General features: G+C 43.5%; 1 protein-coding gene across 1 annotated transcript in view; it reads left to right on the plus strand.

The window, feature by feature from the left end:
• SHISA4 (shisa family member 4) overlaps window positions 1-13,630 on the plus strand; it is a 30,019-nt gene extending 16,389 nt beyond the window's left edge. The window contains exons 2-5 of the mRNA XM_060233249.1: window positions 11,115-11,286; window positions 11,735-11,868; window positions 12,268-12,444; window positions 13,288-13,630. Of these exons, the coding sequence (XP_060089232.1) occupies window positions 11,115-11,286; window positions 11,735-11,868; window positions 12,268-12,444; window positions 13,288-13,334 (530 nt within the window). The 3' untranslated portion in view covers window positions 13,335-13,630. The remainder of the gene's footprint in view (window positions 1-11,114; window positions 11,287-11,734; window positions 11,869-12,267; window positions 12,445-13,287) is intronic.
• Window positions 13,631-15,867: the final 2,237 nt, after the last annotated feature.

Here is a 15,867-nt window from a genome sequence, read left to right on the forward strand (position 1 = left end):
ATGGCAGGCCAGGCAACAAAAATGCCAATGCTACTGGCCTGGCCCCAAATGGGTCATCCTGCTCTGCATGGTGTTGCATTCCTTGTACAGGAGCAGGTTCATAGCTTGGGGACACTCCTGGACCCAGGCCTCTTGTTAGCAAAACTGATGGCAGTGATGCCCAGGGATGCTTTTTGCTAGCATTGGCTGGTAAGCCAACTGTGGGCCTTCCTGGGCAGCAAAAATCATTCCACTGTGCTGCATGCCCTGGTGACATCTAGAGTAGATTAATGAAAAGTGCTGTACAAGGGGCTGCCCTTGAAAACTATCCAGAAGCTACAGTTGGTACTGGATGCTGCAGCGAAGCATTCACAGGCTGTTATGCCCGGGCTTGTTTATGTGAGCACTGTGTGATCTTCAACCCTGTAGACAATGGAGAGGTAGGACTGAAACTGCTGCAGTCCGATTGGCCAGGCTGTCATGGACTACCTATAGAGGAACTAAGGTGAAGTTTGAATGCACCTATGGGTCTACAGTGGGGTGGCGTCTCATACTGATTTTGCATTAGGCTTGTTCCAGATGGAGAGCCCTTTTGCTACCAGGGCTTCTCTCCATTTTCGCACAAGCTGCCCCAGAGCTGCAAGTTGGCGTGCTGCTATTCTGCAGCAAGTGAGATCCTCTGACAAGCGGTTTCTGCTTGCTATGGAAAAGTGGCATGCCAACTTGCAGTTCTGCAGCAGCTTATGCAAAAATGGAGAGAAGCCCCAGGGGCAAAAGGGCTCTCCATCAGGAACAAGCCCTAGTGTGAAATCACTCTTACTGTATATATCCAGGCCTAGGTCTGGGGATTTGCATGCTTGTATATAGTTGAAATCACTTGAGTAAAAGATGCTGATCACTACTCTGGGAATCCTCATTCTTTCCACTGAACCCAGTATTTAACACAGGACCATATCACTCCAGTCTTGGAGTCAAAGGGACCATATCACTCCAGTCTTGTTCCACCTACACTGATTTCTAATTTGCTCTGGGCTCAATTGAATGTGCTGGTATTGACCTTTAAGATCCTGCAGGGCCTGGGGCCAACATATATTAGGGACTGCCTTCTTACATATATGAACCTACCTGCTCACCCCAGTCATCCTTGGAGGCCTTGCTTTAGTTGCTCCTGTCATCTGAAGATAGACAGGTATTGACCCCAGAAAGGGCCTTCTCTGTCATGGCACCAGAACTTTGGATCTTCCTCCCCAGATAGAGTCAACCCTGTTTTGGTGTCTTTTGTCAGCAGGTGTAGACTCTTTCGTTTTATTTATTTATTTAGGATTTGTATCCCGCCCTTCCCACAAGTGGCTCAGGGTGGCTTCCAACAATTAGTCGAACATAAAAATTGAACAATATTTAAATATGTAAACAGTTAAACATTTAAAACAGATAAAACATTAAAACTAATAAACAATCCAAATATATATAAAACAGAAGTCTGGCAAGCTACATTGAGTTCTCATCTTAGCTAGGTGTAAGCTAGCTGGAAGAGGGTCGTCTTACAGGCCCTGCGGAACTGAACAAGGTCCCGCAGGGCCCTCACCTCCTCCGGCAGCTGATTCCACCATTTTTGTCTGGCATACCCCCAATAACAGTTATTGGCCCTCTTTTTAGTGGTGTTTGTTCATGTGTTTTTAGTTGATTTTTATAATTTTAATAGTATTTTAATTGTTTAAATGCTTTAATATTTTGTTCACCACCTTGTGTACCCTAATTGCATGGAAAGGCAGCATAAAAATGTTTTAAATAAACAATACCTGTCCTTTATAATCACAACCTACCTCAGAAGTCTTAGCTCTAAATGTTTACAACACTCTTTACACTGACAAATTCTGACACATCATCTGGATGCTCCCCCAATAGCACAAAGGCAACTGATGTCTGTTTTCCAAATATTTTACTGCACCAAAGGAGTTAGTGCCAGAAGCTTTGATTATGCAGACTCAGTTGGGAAACAGCCTACTCCATCCTTGGCAGCAGGCAGTATAAAAGTAAAGAGTGATTAAACTCAGCAATCAATAATCCAGACAAGAGCAAGCCTCTGTCTTTCGGGTGCCTCCAAGAGCAAATTCAAATGGACAGGGGAGGTATTTGATAGAGATTTCAGATTGAAGATCATGGGAACAACTCCTTATTGATGAGCCTCCCTATAAAAAATTGGCATCTAGAAAGCTTATGTGCCAGGAAGAAAGATGGGCTAGCCTCTCTACCTCTCTGTTTTCCCCAAGTGATCACAGCAGTATTCCTGCTGCCATCCCCAGCTATAGCAAAAGCAGTACAACTATGTTATTGTCACACCATATGATTTTTCCTCTTCTGATTTTCAGAGGACAGGGTAAAGAATCACGGATGCAGGATGCAGTAAGCAGAAGAGAGAGAAAGCAGCTGTTCCTGCTGATTTGTCCTGCAGGAATCACACTGTTTGGCTATCATTTGGCATAGACAATGAGCAGGACAAGTACAGGTCCATTAATTCTTCTTTCCCCAGGACCCCATATATTTCTGTCCATGTCCATTTCTAGACTATATGACAATTATATTTAGATGTCTGTCAGCCTCACAATTCTGTGTTCTCATTACTACTTTCTAACCTTTAAAATCTACAGTGCGGGGTTGTTTGCTGATTTGTTTTCCTTCCAAAAAGGACTCAGTGCAGACTAGATCAGAGGTGTCAAACTCATTTGTTATGAGGGATGGATCTGACATAAATTTCACTTTGTTGGGCTGGGCCATGTGTGCCATAAAATGTAAAACCAAATACCAGTTTTACTTTATAAAGGTGATTTCAGATATTGAACGGCAATAGCAGGTGAATGATGATAGCAGGCTTGACTGGATTAGGTGTGATAACACAGAGGGGTAGCAGGCATGGAGATTCCACCTCTGGTAATGAGACAGGAAACCTAGGTCTCAATTCCATCCAAGAGGATTCAGTTCAGAAGAATAAATGGTCTGACATTAGAAACCACAACATTCAGTTGCTGACCTAAGAATAGCAGTGCTCTTAGACAAGAATTTCAAAGGAAAATTAGAAAGAGATATTGTTGAATTGAAATTGATAACGGAGCTCAGGGCCATGCATTCTTCAGGACTGAACTGAGAGCTAGTTTTCCTGTCTCCTTACCAATGTGTGCTATTATCATTTGGCATCTGATATCACTCCACTCTCCAAGATATAAGGACCAATCCAAATGTTCTAATTCCTAATCAGGGTCTTTATGGAAGAAAATAAATCCAGATAGGAGCAGAGAAATCCAATCTTTTTTAAAACAACTTTTCAGAATAAGCCAAAATAATTTCCTCAATGTACATTGTCCTTGTCAGAAGAATCCATCCATCCACCCTTCCTCCAAAGACGAAGTGAGCTTGCACACAAAAGCTTATACCTGGAATAAAATGTTGTTGGCCTTACAACTGCCATGGACTTCAACTTTGTTTTCTCTTTTTGCTCCCCAGAAGAGGAGCAGCAGCTCAGGAGAAGGAAGCCAAAGAGGATGGGTGAGAGAGGGGGGCTTGTCTTTGTATCTCTCCCACATGAAGCAGCCACAGAGCTCTCTGTTTGACTCTGTGTATGTGTGAGTGAGAGAGAGAGAGAAAAGGAGGGAGGAAAGAAGCAGGAAGCTAAGAGACACTGAAGGAAAAAGCAAGTAAAGGTGTGGCTACAGCAGCAGCCCTAGAAAAGAAAGCAAGAGAAGGAAATTGCTTGGGGGCCAGATTTGACCACTGTGAGGGATGGGTGTCACCCATGGGCCACCCCTGGACTGGATACTTGGAAGATGTCAGGGTTACCAGACCCCTGGACTGGATACTTGGAAGATGTCAGGGTTACCAGCCTTCAGGTGGAGCCTAGAGATTTCCCAGTGATACAACATCTACATACTACAGATATAAGAACATAAGACCATAAGAGAAGCCATGTTGGATCAGGCCAATGGCTCATCCAGTCCAACACTCTGTGTCACACAGTGGCCAAAAAAAATTATATACACACACACACACACACACACACACACACTGTGGCTAATAGCTACTGATGGACCTCTGCTCCATACTTTTATCCAATCCCCTCTTGAAGCTGGCTATGCTTGTAGCCGCCACCACTGCCTCTGGCAGTGAATTCCACATGTTAATCACCCTTTGGGTGAATAAGTACTTCCTTTTATCCGTTTTAACCCGACTGCTCAGCACTTTCATCGAATGCCCACGAGTTCTTGTATTGTGAGAAAGGGAGAAAAGTACTTCTTTCTCTACCTTCTCCATCCCATGCATTATCTTGTAAACCTCTATCATGTCACCCCGCAGGCGACGTTTCTCCAAGCTAAAGAGCCTCAAGCGTTTCAACCTTACTTCATAGGGAAGTGTTCCAACCTTTTAATCATTCTAGTTGCCCTTTTCTGGACTTTCTCAAATGTTATAATATCCTTTTTGGGGTGCGGCGACCAGAACTGCACACAGTACTCCAAATGAGACCGCATCATCGATTTATACAGGGGCATTATGATATTGGCTGATTTGTTATCAATTCCCTTCCTAAAAATTCCCAGCAGGGCGTTGGCCTTTTTTATTGCAATAGCACACTGTCTTGACATTTTCAGTGAGTTATCTACCACGACCCAAGACTGACCTCTTGGTCAGTCTCTGCCAGTTCACACCCCATCAACTTGTATCTGTAGCTGGGATTCTTGGCCCCAACATGCATTACTTTGCACTTGGCCACACTGAACCTCATCTGCCACGTTGATGCCCACTCACCCAGCCTCAACAGGTTCCTTTGGAGTTCCTCACAATCCTCTCTGGTTCTCACCACCCTGAAAAATTTAGTGTAATCTGCAAACTTGGCCACTTCACTGCTCACTCCCAACTCCAAATCATTTATGAACAAGTTAAAGAGCATGGGACCCAGTACCGAGCCCTGCGGCAACCCACTGCTTACCGTTCTCCACTGCGAAGACTGCCCATTTATACTCACTCTCTGCTTCCTATTAATCAGACAGTTTTTGATCCACAAGAGGACCTGTCCTTTTACTCCATGACTCTCGAGCTTTCTAAGGAGCCTTTGATGAGGGACTTTATCAAAAGCTTTCTGGAAGTCAAGGTAAACAACATCTATTGGGTCTCCTTTGTCCACGTTTGTTCACTCCCTCAAAGAAATGCAACAGGTTAGTGAGGCAAGATCTTCCCTTACAGAACCCATGCTGAGTCTTCTTCAATAACCCGTGTTCATCAATGTGCCTACTCATTCTGTCCTTGATAATGGTTTCTACCAACTTTCCCGGTATTGAAGTCAGACTGACTGGCCTGTAATTTCCCGGATCTCCTCTGGAACCCTTTTTAAAGATGGCGGTGACATTTGCTACCTTCCAGTCCTCAGGAACAGAGGAAAATTTCAATGAAAGATTACAGATTTTTGTCAGAAGATCCACAAGTTCAACTTTGAGTTCTTTCAGAACTCTTGGATGTATGCCATCCGGACCTGATGACTTATTAGTTTTTAATTCGTCTATCAGTTGTAGGACCTCCTCTTTTGTCACCTCAATCTGACTCAGGTCTTTCAACACCCCTTCCAAAATTAGAGGTTCTGGAGCGGGCAAACACTTCTCATCTTCCACAGTGAAGACAGAGGCAAAAAATGCATTCAGCTTCTCAGCTATTTCCCTATCCTCCTTCAGTAATCCTTTTACCCCTTGGTCATCCAAGGGCCCCACTGCCTCCCTGGCTGGTTTCCTGCTTCTAATATATTTGAAGAAATTTTTATTGTTGGTCTTTATGTTTTTTTGCAATATGCTCCTCATAGTCCCTTTTTGCCTGCCTGATCACAGTCTTGCATTTGATTTGCCACAGCCTGTATTCCCTTTTATTAATCTCACTCAGACTGGTTTTCCACCGCTTAAAGGAGTCCTTCTTACCTTTTACAGCTTCCATTACTTTGTTTGTTAACCATGCAGGCCCTTTTTTATACCTGTTTGTGCCTATTTTATCTGAGCTTCTAGGATTGTAGTTTTAAATAGCCTCCAAGCTTCCCCAAGGGTTTTGACCGTATTTACCTTTCCTTTCAGTTTCCTCTTCACATGACTCCTCATCTCAGAGAATTTACCCCTTTTAAAGTTAAACGTGGTTGTGGCGGTCTTTTGGGACAACTCCCTATTTATACAAACGGTGAAATCAATAACGTTATGGTCACTGCTCCCAAGCGGTGCGATCACTTTTACATCTCTCACCAAGTCTTGGGCATTACTTAGGACCAAATCCAGGATCGCCCCACCCCTGGTAGGTTCTGAGACCATCTGCTCCATAGCACAGTCATTGAGAGCATCAAGAAACTCAATTGCTTTCTCTCGACCAGAATACATTTTGACCCAATAAATCTGCGGGTAGTTAAAATCACCTATTACGACACAGTTTTTACGTTTAGCCGCTATCTTTAATCCTTCCATCATATTATAATCGTCCTCTATCTTTTGATTTGGTGGGCGATAACAAACTCCCATAGTTAAATTTCCTTTTGGGCCCTTTATTTCAACCAAAAGCATTTCTAGAAGGGAATCTAATTCTCTGACCACAGTCTTACTGGACCGTATATTCTCTCTGACATACAGAGCCACCCACCTCCAACCCTTCCCTCCCTATCCTTCCGATATAACTAATATCCAGGAATCACTGTGTCCTGGATATCAGTTCCCCCGGAAAAAATGGCTTCTTTGGAGAGTGGATTGCTGAGATCCATCTCCTCCAAAACTTCACCCTCTCCAGCCTCCACCCCCTGGTGAGGTTCCTCCCCTCCCAAACCTCATCCTCCCTAGGCTTCACCTCCAAAATTTCCAGGTATTTCCCAACCCAGGGTTGTTAACCCTAACCACATGGGCTGGGAGAGTGCATTGAATGGGCACACAGGCAGTGAAGGGAAGACACTTTGCGCAAGCATTATTTCCTTCAGTAATCACAGATCATTTCTTTTGGAACTGATATGGACTTTGCATTGCCAGAGTTTAAGTGCACTTCTGGGTGCTGTGTAGCAGCAGCAAGCCAAGCCATTTTGGATGTGTAGAGAACAATGTTTGCCTGTGTGGAGTGTTTGCTTTCAAAACTGCAGAGGTGGTAAAGGCTTGAAAATCGTTGCCATAAAATGACAAAGGTTCAGCATGTTGCTGTGGGAATGTTCTGTATTGTTAAAGTGCAAGTATCTTGAAATAAAAAATGATATATACATGATTTAACATAACTGGTGTAACTTGGAATCAAAATGTAAATTATGTTAGGGTTCCTATGATGTGCAGTTTAGCCTTCAAAAGCACGTGCAGGAAGGGGATGAGCATGTAGATCAGGGTTATAGTGTTGAGGAAAGGGGAGTTAATTTTGCACCATTTGCCTGATAAAAACTGCTATCTTCCCAAGGTTTCTTTTAGTTATAGGAGAGGGGGAAAAAAGGCAGGTTGCCTGTCTTTTTCTTCACTTGAACTAAAAGCAGTGCATAGAAGCATGGGGGGAGTTTTAACTTTTCTCCCTTTCTCACAATACAAGAACTTGTGGGCACTCAATGGAATTGCTGAGCAGTCGGGTTAGATGAAACTCTGGGGCAAGTGATGCTCTGTATTCTTGGTGGGGGTTTTTTTGGGGGGGGGAATAACAATGGGAGGGCTTCTAGTGCCCTGGCCCCACTGATGGACCCCCTGATGGCACCTGGGTTTTTAAGCTGCTGTGTGACAGAATGTTGGACTAGATGAGCCACTGGCCTGAGCCAACATGGCTTCTCTTATGTTCTTATGATCTTAACTGGGAAAACAGCACAGGGAGAAAAAGTTAAACTTCTCCACATCAGGCCCTTCTGAAGCTACATGTTTAGGCTGAGCTACATGTTTGGAGATCCCCTCACAGATCCCCAACATGACTTCAGTTGTTTGAGCCTAAAGATTAGTGTTATATTAAGATATGCATGAATCAGATGGATGCTATTATTAGTAGTAGTGTTTCGGCTATTTATTTACTTGATTTATCGCCCACTTTTCTTGTTCAGACTCAAGGCAAATAATGCAATCAAACAGCGTGAGTCATCCAGCAAACAATGCAATAGAACTAGGATCCCAAATATTAGAAACAATGCAAGAATAAAGTATTAGACATGACATATTATAAACAATGCAAAATCGGAATTACAAAAATAGAAAACATAATAACATAAGAGAAGCCATGTTGGATCAGGCCCATGGCCCTTCTAGTCCAACATTCTGTGTCACACAGTGGCCAAAAAATCAGGTGCCATCAGGAGGTTTGTCAGTGGGCCCAGGACACTAGAAGCCCTCCCACTGTTGCCCCCCCCCCACCAGTGCCAAGAAAACAGAGCATCACTGCCCCAGTCACAGAGTTCCATCTATACCTTGTGGCTAATAGCCACTGATGGACCTCTGCTCCATATGTTTATCCAATCCCCTCTTGAAACCATTTAAGCTTGTAGCTGCCACCATCTCCTGAGGCAGTGAATTCCATGTGTTAGTCACCCTTTGAGCGAATAACTACTTCCTTTTATCCGTTCTAACCACGAGTTTTTGTATTGTGAGAAAGGGAGAAAAGGACTTCTTTCTCTACCTTCTCTATCCCATGCATAATCTTGTAAACCTCTATCATCTCACCCCTCAGTCAGCATTTCTCCAACCTAAAGATACCCATGCAGTACACTAAGAGCAAGATAATATATACAAAAAACAGTGGAGCAGATTACAATCCTGTTCCCTTTATAAAGTGCCATCCCACTATGCTACAGCACTGTTTCCTTTATTTTGCCCTGCTGAACAATTCTGTTTTATGCAGTTTCTGGAATGACAGAAGTGTGAGAATCTTCCTGACCTCCTCAGGCAGGCTATTTCACAAAGTGAGAGCCACAACAGAGAATAAAAACGTACAGACAGCTATCGGTCTTACCCATTTGCTGGATGGTGGAATCAAAGGTTTTGCTCAGATGAGTGAAGCTGTTGTGGTGGAGTATAGCAGGAGAGGTGGTGGTCCTGCAGATATGCAGGTCTGAGGCCATAAATGGCTTTTTAAGTGATAACCAGTACCTAAAATTGAACCTTGTACCAATGGAGTGACTGCAGAACAGGTGTATTTAGCATGCTCTGCCTAGCTCTTGATGGTAACCAAGATGCAGCATGTTGTACCAAAAGGTCCCATGTTTTCATCCTAACCCAGGCCTCTAAGGTATTTTGCAGCCCAAACTGTGATTCATAAAGTCATTTCAATACACACTCCCTGCTTGTCCTAGAAGCAAAAAGTTACACTTACACCAGCAATGAGGCTTGGCAAGGTTCCCTTTGAATGAGAGAAAACTAGAGACATATGGCATATTTGTAATACTTTATATAGAAATATACAAAAAGAAGAAATATTAACATTCTTTCATTTTGAGACCAGCTGGTCCCAATCCTATTAAGCCAAATTATTCACAGTAACTGAACAACAAACCCATAACACTAGCAAAACATTAGGGTTGGTTTTCTTATTGCTGAAAAAGAATGCCAATTAATGCTTTCTCCTTAGCCAAGAAACTCAGGTCATGAGCAGAGAGTTTGGACTGCAGTACTGCAGCTTTTCAACTCTGTGCCACAGGGCTCTTCTCAAGGCATTATTTACAGCTTTCCAAATAATCTGAGGAAATTTCTGGCAGAAGAGATGTAAAATGGAACAGGGTGGATTCTTGAATATGAAGCTGGTTTACACTGTCTGGGACAGGTTTCACTAGCCACGGGTGTAGTATGATTTGCCGAACAGAGCAAATGGCACCTCCAGGCATTCCAAGGCCACTGGTCATGTTCCATATGTGGAAGTCAGATTTTTAAGAGGAGAGGACTCAGACCTTGAATATCAACTCCAACATTTGATACTCTAGGCTGGCAATGGAAAGCCACTACAGCTGCCCATAGTACATGCTCCAGAGATTATAGAAGTTCCAGTTTCCTCTGCCCAGAGAGCTCTAATTTAATGGCAGGCCTGAAGCAATTTTTTTTCTCTTATAAGATATATTTTATACAGAAATGCTTATCCATGTTTCCTGGAGCTAAGCACGTGGATACTTTTCTAGTATTGTGAAGCACATGTGCTTTCAAAAAATCTTTTGACAGAGTCCTCCAACAAGGGCTACCAATTAAACGTAGCAGTCAGGGGGTAAGATTAAATTGGTCCTCTTGTGGAATTACAGTGCATCCTAAGGCCTCATTAAATAGACTTGAGTAGGATTTTGAGAATATTTGTTTAGGATTGCTCTGTTAGTAATTGAACAAGAAGCGAATAAACAAAGAGTTCTTATAAGGGAGGCAAATAAGCAGTGAGGTCCCCCAGCAGACTGTTCACTAGTGATCCAGAGTTAATGGTGAATCAAGTGAGGAGGACAGGTTTGCATATGACACTGAATTCAGCTTTTTAAAACTCAATTTTGCCCAGTTCCCTCTGTACTGTAGCCCAGAGGTTCGGGAGCCACATGTGGCTCTTTCACACATATTGTGTGGCTCTTGAAGCCTTCACTGCCCTGTCAGTCTTTAAATCACTACTTCAAGCCAAGCTGGCCGGCTGCTTGGATAATGCATCAGAAGTTAAAGTTGCTTTCTTTTCACCTCTTGCTACCCCATTTCCCTCCCTCCCTCCCTCCTGTCTTGCAGCTCTCAAACATCTGGCATTTATTCTATGCGGCTCTTGTGTTAAGCAAGTTTGGCTACCTTTGCTATGGCCCCTGACCCACATGCCTTTTGTCCAGGCTGCTCCCAAGATCTTTAGCATAGCCTTTTTGGTGGACAATGGGAGAACAAAACCAACTGGTGGATCCAGCCTGGTATTTTTTTATGATGATTTGGGACATCTCAAGCAAGCCTGTATTTTTCCGGATTATATGTCCTGTTTTGGTATATATTTTAGACTTTGGGCTTTTGAAAAAAACAAAATAGCATAGCCTTAGGTTCAGCAATACACAGACTGCGTATAGCTGTTTTCCAAACTGAGGTGGATCTCCTGCCTGCAACCCAGCAGCTCACCCCCTTGAGACCCCCAGTCCCAATATACTCTTGTTACCCTTTTATGTGTTGTCTGAACATCCAAACGGCTTCTTCTGATAGTCTCAGCTGATGAAGACTGCAAGTGGTTCATGGACAGGAATGGCTCATGGCATCCCGGCTTCAGCTGCCCCTTCTTCTCCTTCTGTTGTGGTGACTGCTACCATCGCTTCTGCTGTTATGACACCAGCAAACTCATCACTGAGCGGCAGCAAAAGCACTGCATGGCATTCAGGTAAGAACATACCAGATGTAGACTCACCCCAGGGAAACAACCCCACTGTTTTATTACTTCTGGGCATCCCTGAAGTTTGGAGCTCATAGGATAGATTGGTGGGGGCTGAAAGCAAAAAAACACAAAGTTTATCTTATTTGAGAATTTTGTTGTTTGTGATCTCTTTGTCTTCAAAAGTCTGTGCTACAATAAATCAGCTTTAAGGCCCTCAAAAGTTCCATGTGTAGCCTATCAGGATGCATCCTGAAGGTCACAACACAGATTAATGAATAAAGTAAGAGTCTAGTAGCATTTAAAAGAATAACAAAATTTCTTCCAGTATAAGCATTAACACAGATTAACTGCTCTTTAACTGATGATTAGGATGATTCCTTCCAACCCCTCTTAGTAACTGGGATGCAGCTGGAGATAGGCAGGCCCAAATAACACCTCCCTCTCTGTCCTTCAGCCCCAAAGCAATTGCTGGTATTGCTTCAGCTGTGATACTCTTTGTGGCCATTGTTGCCACCATTGTCTGTTGCTTCCTGTGCTCCTGCTGCTACCTGTATCAACGACGGCATCACAGTCAGACACCTTATCAAGGTAAGAAAAATCTTGCGGTTGTCTTCCTTCTTACAGACTATGTCAGAATTAGCAGCACTGTGAATAGCTGTGACCTGCAGATTCCAGTGCAAATATTGCATATCTTGCCATTAAAGGTGGTGGTTGTTGTTTACTGCATATCTAAAGTGCTGGAAAAGCATCCTGATAAATGGCAGATAGCATCCTCAGAGGACTAAACTTGAGGATACCCCTTGGTATACTTAACAAGTGCACATTCTACAGAATGAGAGGCGGGTGATTTTTAATTTGAAAGACTAGAGAGAAAACATCTAATTGAAGATGCTCTCAGTGGAGTCAGGGGGAATCAGCTGTAATAGGCTGTTCTGTTAGAGAAGCATCAGTTCTGCACATACTCACAGCCTATGCTTTGTATCTCAGATCACGAGATCCCCCTGTCTGGATACCCCCCTCAGGCTCTAGGACCTTACCCAGTGGACCCCAAAGCAGGGTCAGCACAATTTCAACCTTATGCTCCTGTGGCTCCTTATCCCCCTGAAGGTCCGGCAGCACAGTACCCTTTATACCCACCTGGACCACCATACTACCATCCTACAGGTAAGGAAAAAATGTGGAGGCAGTGGGGAATGGCATTTGGAGCTTTGTCTCAGGCACTCCCATTGGACACAGAACCTGCCCTGAGGATATGGCTGTTGATAAAGCTCATCCATCTACTGAATAGGAGAGTGATAGTGGCTCAGTGGCAGAATGTATGTAGTCTCAAATTTAGCTCCTGGCATCTTTAGTTAACAGATCTCAGCTAGCAGGTGTTATGACGGCTCTTTGGCTTTGCATATGTTGTGGAATAAGATATTAGAATGGGCTATTCCACTTTAGAGTGGCTAGGGGTGGGGCACATTTGTGATACTCTCCTGGTTAAAAACTCCCCAAAATGAAAAATTACTACCTCTGGGAGAAAGGTTCTCACTTAGACCTTTGTATGTTTTGCCACTTTTCCATTTATGGGGAATTAGTAATGCAGGAGAACAGTGAACAATATAATCCCATCCCTGCAGTCTGAAGTGGTAGGGTCTATTTTACTACCTCAGCACTCTGGTACTTCATTTTCCCGCAATGTTTAGACGAGGCCTTTCTCTGCTTGAGAAAGCCACAGCCTGTCAGAGTAGACAGTACTGAAGTAGTTGGGCCAGATAGTCAGACTCCATACGACTGCTTCATACCCTCATAACAGGGAAAGGAATTACAGACCAGCTAAGGAGTGACTTATTTCAGTGAGTTCTAGGCCAGCATCTCCATGACAGCAGCTACTACTAATGGAATGAGCTTGAGAGAAGAAAAAATATTCCCCTCAGCCTTGTACACTCTATAGTGTGCAGCAGCAACAAGTTATTCATACACCAGAGTCTTCCTTTGTTCTGATTCTGTCTCTTCCTTCCTCAGCTCCCCCACCTTACCTCCCACCACAGCCTTCACAGCCCTACACCTGAAGAACAATTTAACAGAGACTGTACAACAAAAGCCTTTCACCCTGGGCCTGCAAGTTACATCTCCACTACAGAGCTTGTGTGAGTCTCCTGCCACACTGGAGTTTCCATATTGTTCTCTGCCATTTTCCTTACTTGGTTGTTTTTTGCTCTGCATGATAGGAAGCATTTTTAAAATTGTTTTCCTCTGCCCTGCCCCCCTTTCTGACTGTATTATTGAGGGAAGATTCTTCTCCTCGTCATCTCCCATCTGAGCTCATAAAAGGCCTGGTGCAAGCACAGCAAAACAAGATATGTTACATGCTGACTGATCCCTGGTGATGTGATGGAGCTGCTTTTGAGCATTGGAAGGCAGGCCAAAAGCCTCTGGAAGGCACAGGAGAGCAAAATGGGGGGGGGGGGGGAAGACTTTGGTCCACTGTATTCCCTGATAAGACCCCAGCATCAGCTGTGTCTTAAGTAAACTCTCACTGCAGTCCTAAGAACACTTTCCTGGGAGTAAACCCCATTGAGCAGATCTGACTAGGCTTCTAAGTAGGCCTGTTTAGGATTACACTTTTTATCTCTTTGGAAAGGAGAATGTCAGGCACATGGTGCAATTATAGATTATTAAGATTATATAGATAAGGGCCTTTGTTCCTTTTTTTTTAAAGCAGGAATGCACAGGAACACAGTTCTGGCTAGCGTGGCATCAGAAGGTGTGGCCTAATATGTAAATAATTCCTGCTGGGCCTTTTCTACAAAAAAACCCTGATATAGATTATTGCAGTCTTAGAAAGTGCTCAGATTGGAGACAGCTGTGGAGCCTATGTAAGTTGTTCTAAGCTGCCCAAAGAGTAGACCTGGAAAGCAGGCTGTGAGAACTTCCTGCAAGAAATGGGATGAGGGTCTGAGGAGAGCAAGCAGGCTTTTTAACACAGGCGGGAAGAATTGGTTGTAGAATTTGAGGAGCAGGAGCCTGCTCTGTATCCACAAGCCAAAAGTCAAATTTGTCATGGACATTTGCCTGTGGGGAAAAATGAATAAGAAGTAGAGATTGGATTTACACCCCACCCTTGGCCCTTCACTCAGAGTCTCAGAGCAACTTACAACGTACTTTTCCTTCCTCTCCCCACAACAGACACCCTATGAGGTAGGTGGGGCTGAGTGAGCTTTTTTGAGAACTGCTCTTGAGAGAACAGCTCTGGCAGAACTGTGGCTGACCCAAAGTCACTCAGCAGGTGCATGTGGAGGTGTGGGGAATCAAGCCCCATTCTCCCACATTAGAGTCTGTAAGCTTAACCACTACACCAAACTGCCTTTCAATAAGGATGCCATACATAGTTGCTCTAGAGTGGGCATTATTGAATTTCTCTGAACATTTTCCCACAAGATACTGAAAAGTGTTTTTGATCCTCTCTCATGCTGTCTGTGCAATATATGAATATTGTTAACAAGGAGCCTGTCCTAAATCTACTATATGTTGTGCAAACATAAATTCTACTTTTACATGACAGATTAACTGAACAAAAGCCCATGTTTAAAAAGCCCTGTTGAGCCATGATTTTGAACACTGGAATTGTAGCATCTGTTCTATAGAATGCTATGAAACTTGGCTACCTGAAAATAACTCACTGAAGTCTGTAAGAGCTGTGATGTCTTGGTATAAGGGACTCCCAGCATTTCTGCTATACCTCATTAACACATGCTAATTCACTCTTAAGTTTTGGAAATGTTTATTCCATATCATTACATTGAGGCTGAGCAAAGAAACTGGGCAACAATTTGCACTGAGAGAAAAATAAGTCAGGCTGGTTAACTTTTATTTCCCCTCCCACTGCAGAGCCTACCATTGTACCTCACATTGTTCCTGATGTCTCTGGGCTCTGATAGCGGGGGGGTGGGTGGGGTTGCAGTAGAACTAGGAATACCAAAAGTTCCCATTTCTCTTGCTGAGCTCTCTGCTGGCACTAATTTGGATCCAAGTCAATGCATATAGTGGATGTTAACCTCCTTCCCTGCCTATATATACACAGCTTTGTTCCCCACCTTCAATCTCAATTGTCCCAGGTTTCAAGCACTGCTGCCTTTCCCTTCCACATTAATTCCTCTTGAGACAGTCTGAGCTACTGGCTGTGCTGGAATGGGAGTATTTTCATAGGGGAGACATAGATCACTTTTGAACCTCTATTCACAGCATCCTGTTATTATAAGTCCAGCAAAAGACATAGAGGGGGCATGTCCTTTATAATACAACTGAGGATTGCAGCCAATGTCCATTTGCATCCTATGAGAAAGAGATTGAAGGAAGAGGCTTATCTAGTCTCATGTGTGAAAATGCCTCAGATCCCATTATAAGAGCTTCCCTGCATATAAACATGTATTTCATAACATTCAAATGCTTGCCCCATTAGCCCAAGCTTCCATCTCTTGACAAAGAAGAATAGCTCAGAGTTTTATGGTGTATGTCGCCCAAACCCCTTTTTCTTTAGTTTGTCCAGTGATTAAGAACATAAGTCATGTTGGATCAGGCCAATAGCCCATCCAGTCCAACACT

The sequence above is a fragment of the Heteronotia binoei genome, chromosome 2, assembly GCF_032191835.1.
Source record: "Heteronotia binoei isolate CCM8104 ecotype False Entrance Well chromosome 2, APGP_CSIRO_Hbin_v1, whole genome shotgun sequence".
In the NCBI taxonomy this organism is placed as follows: Eukaryota; Metazoa; Chordata; class Lepidosauria; order Squamata; family Gekkonidae; genus Heteronotia; species Heteronotia binoei.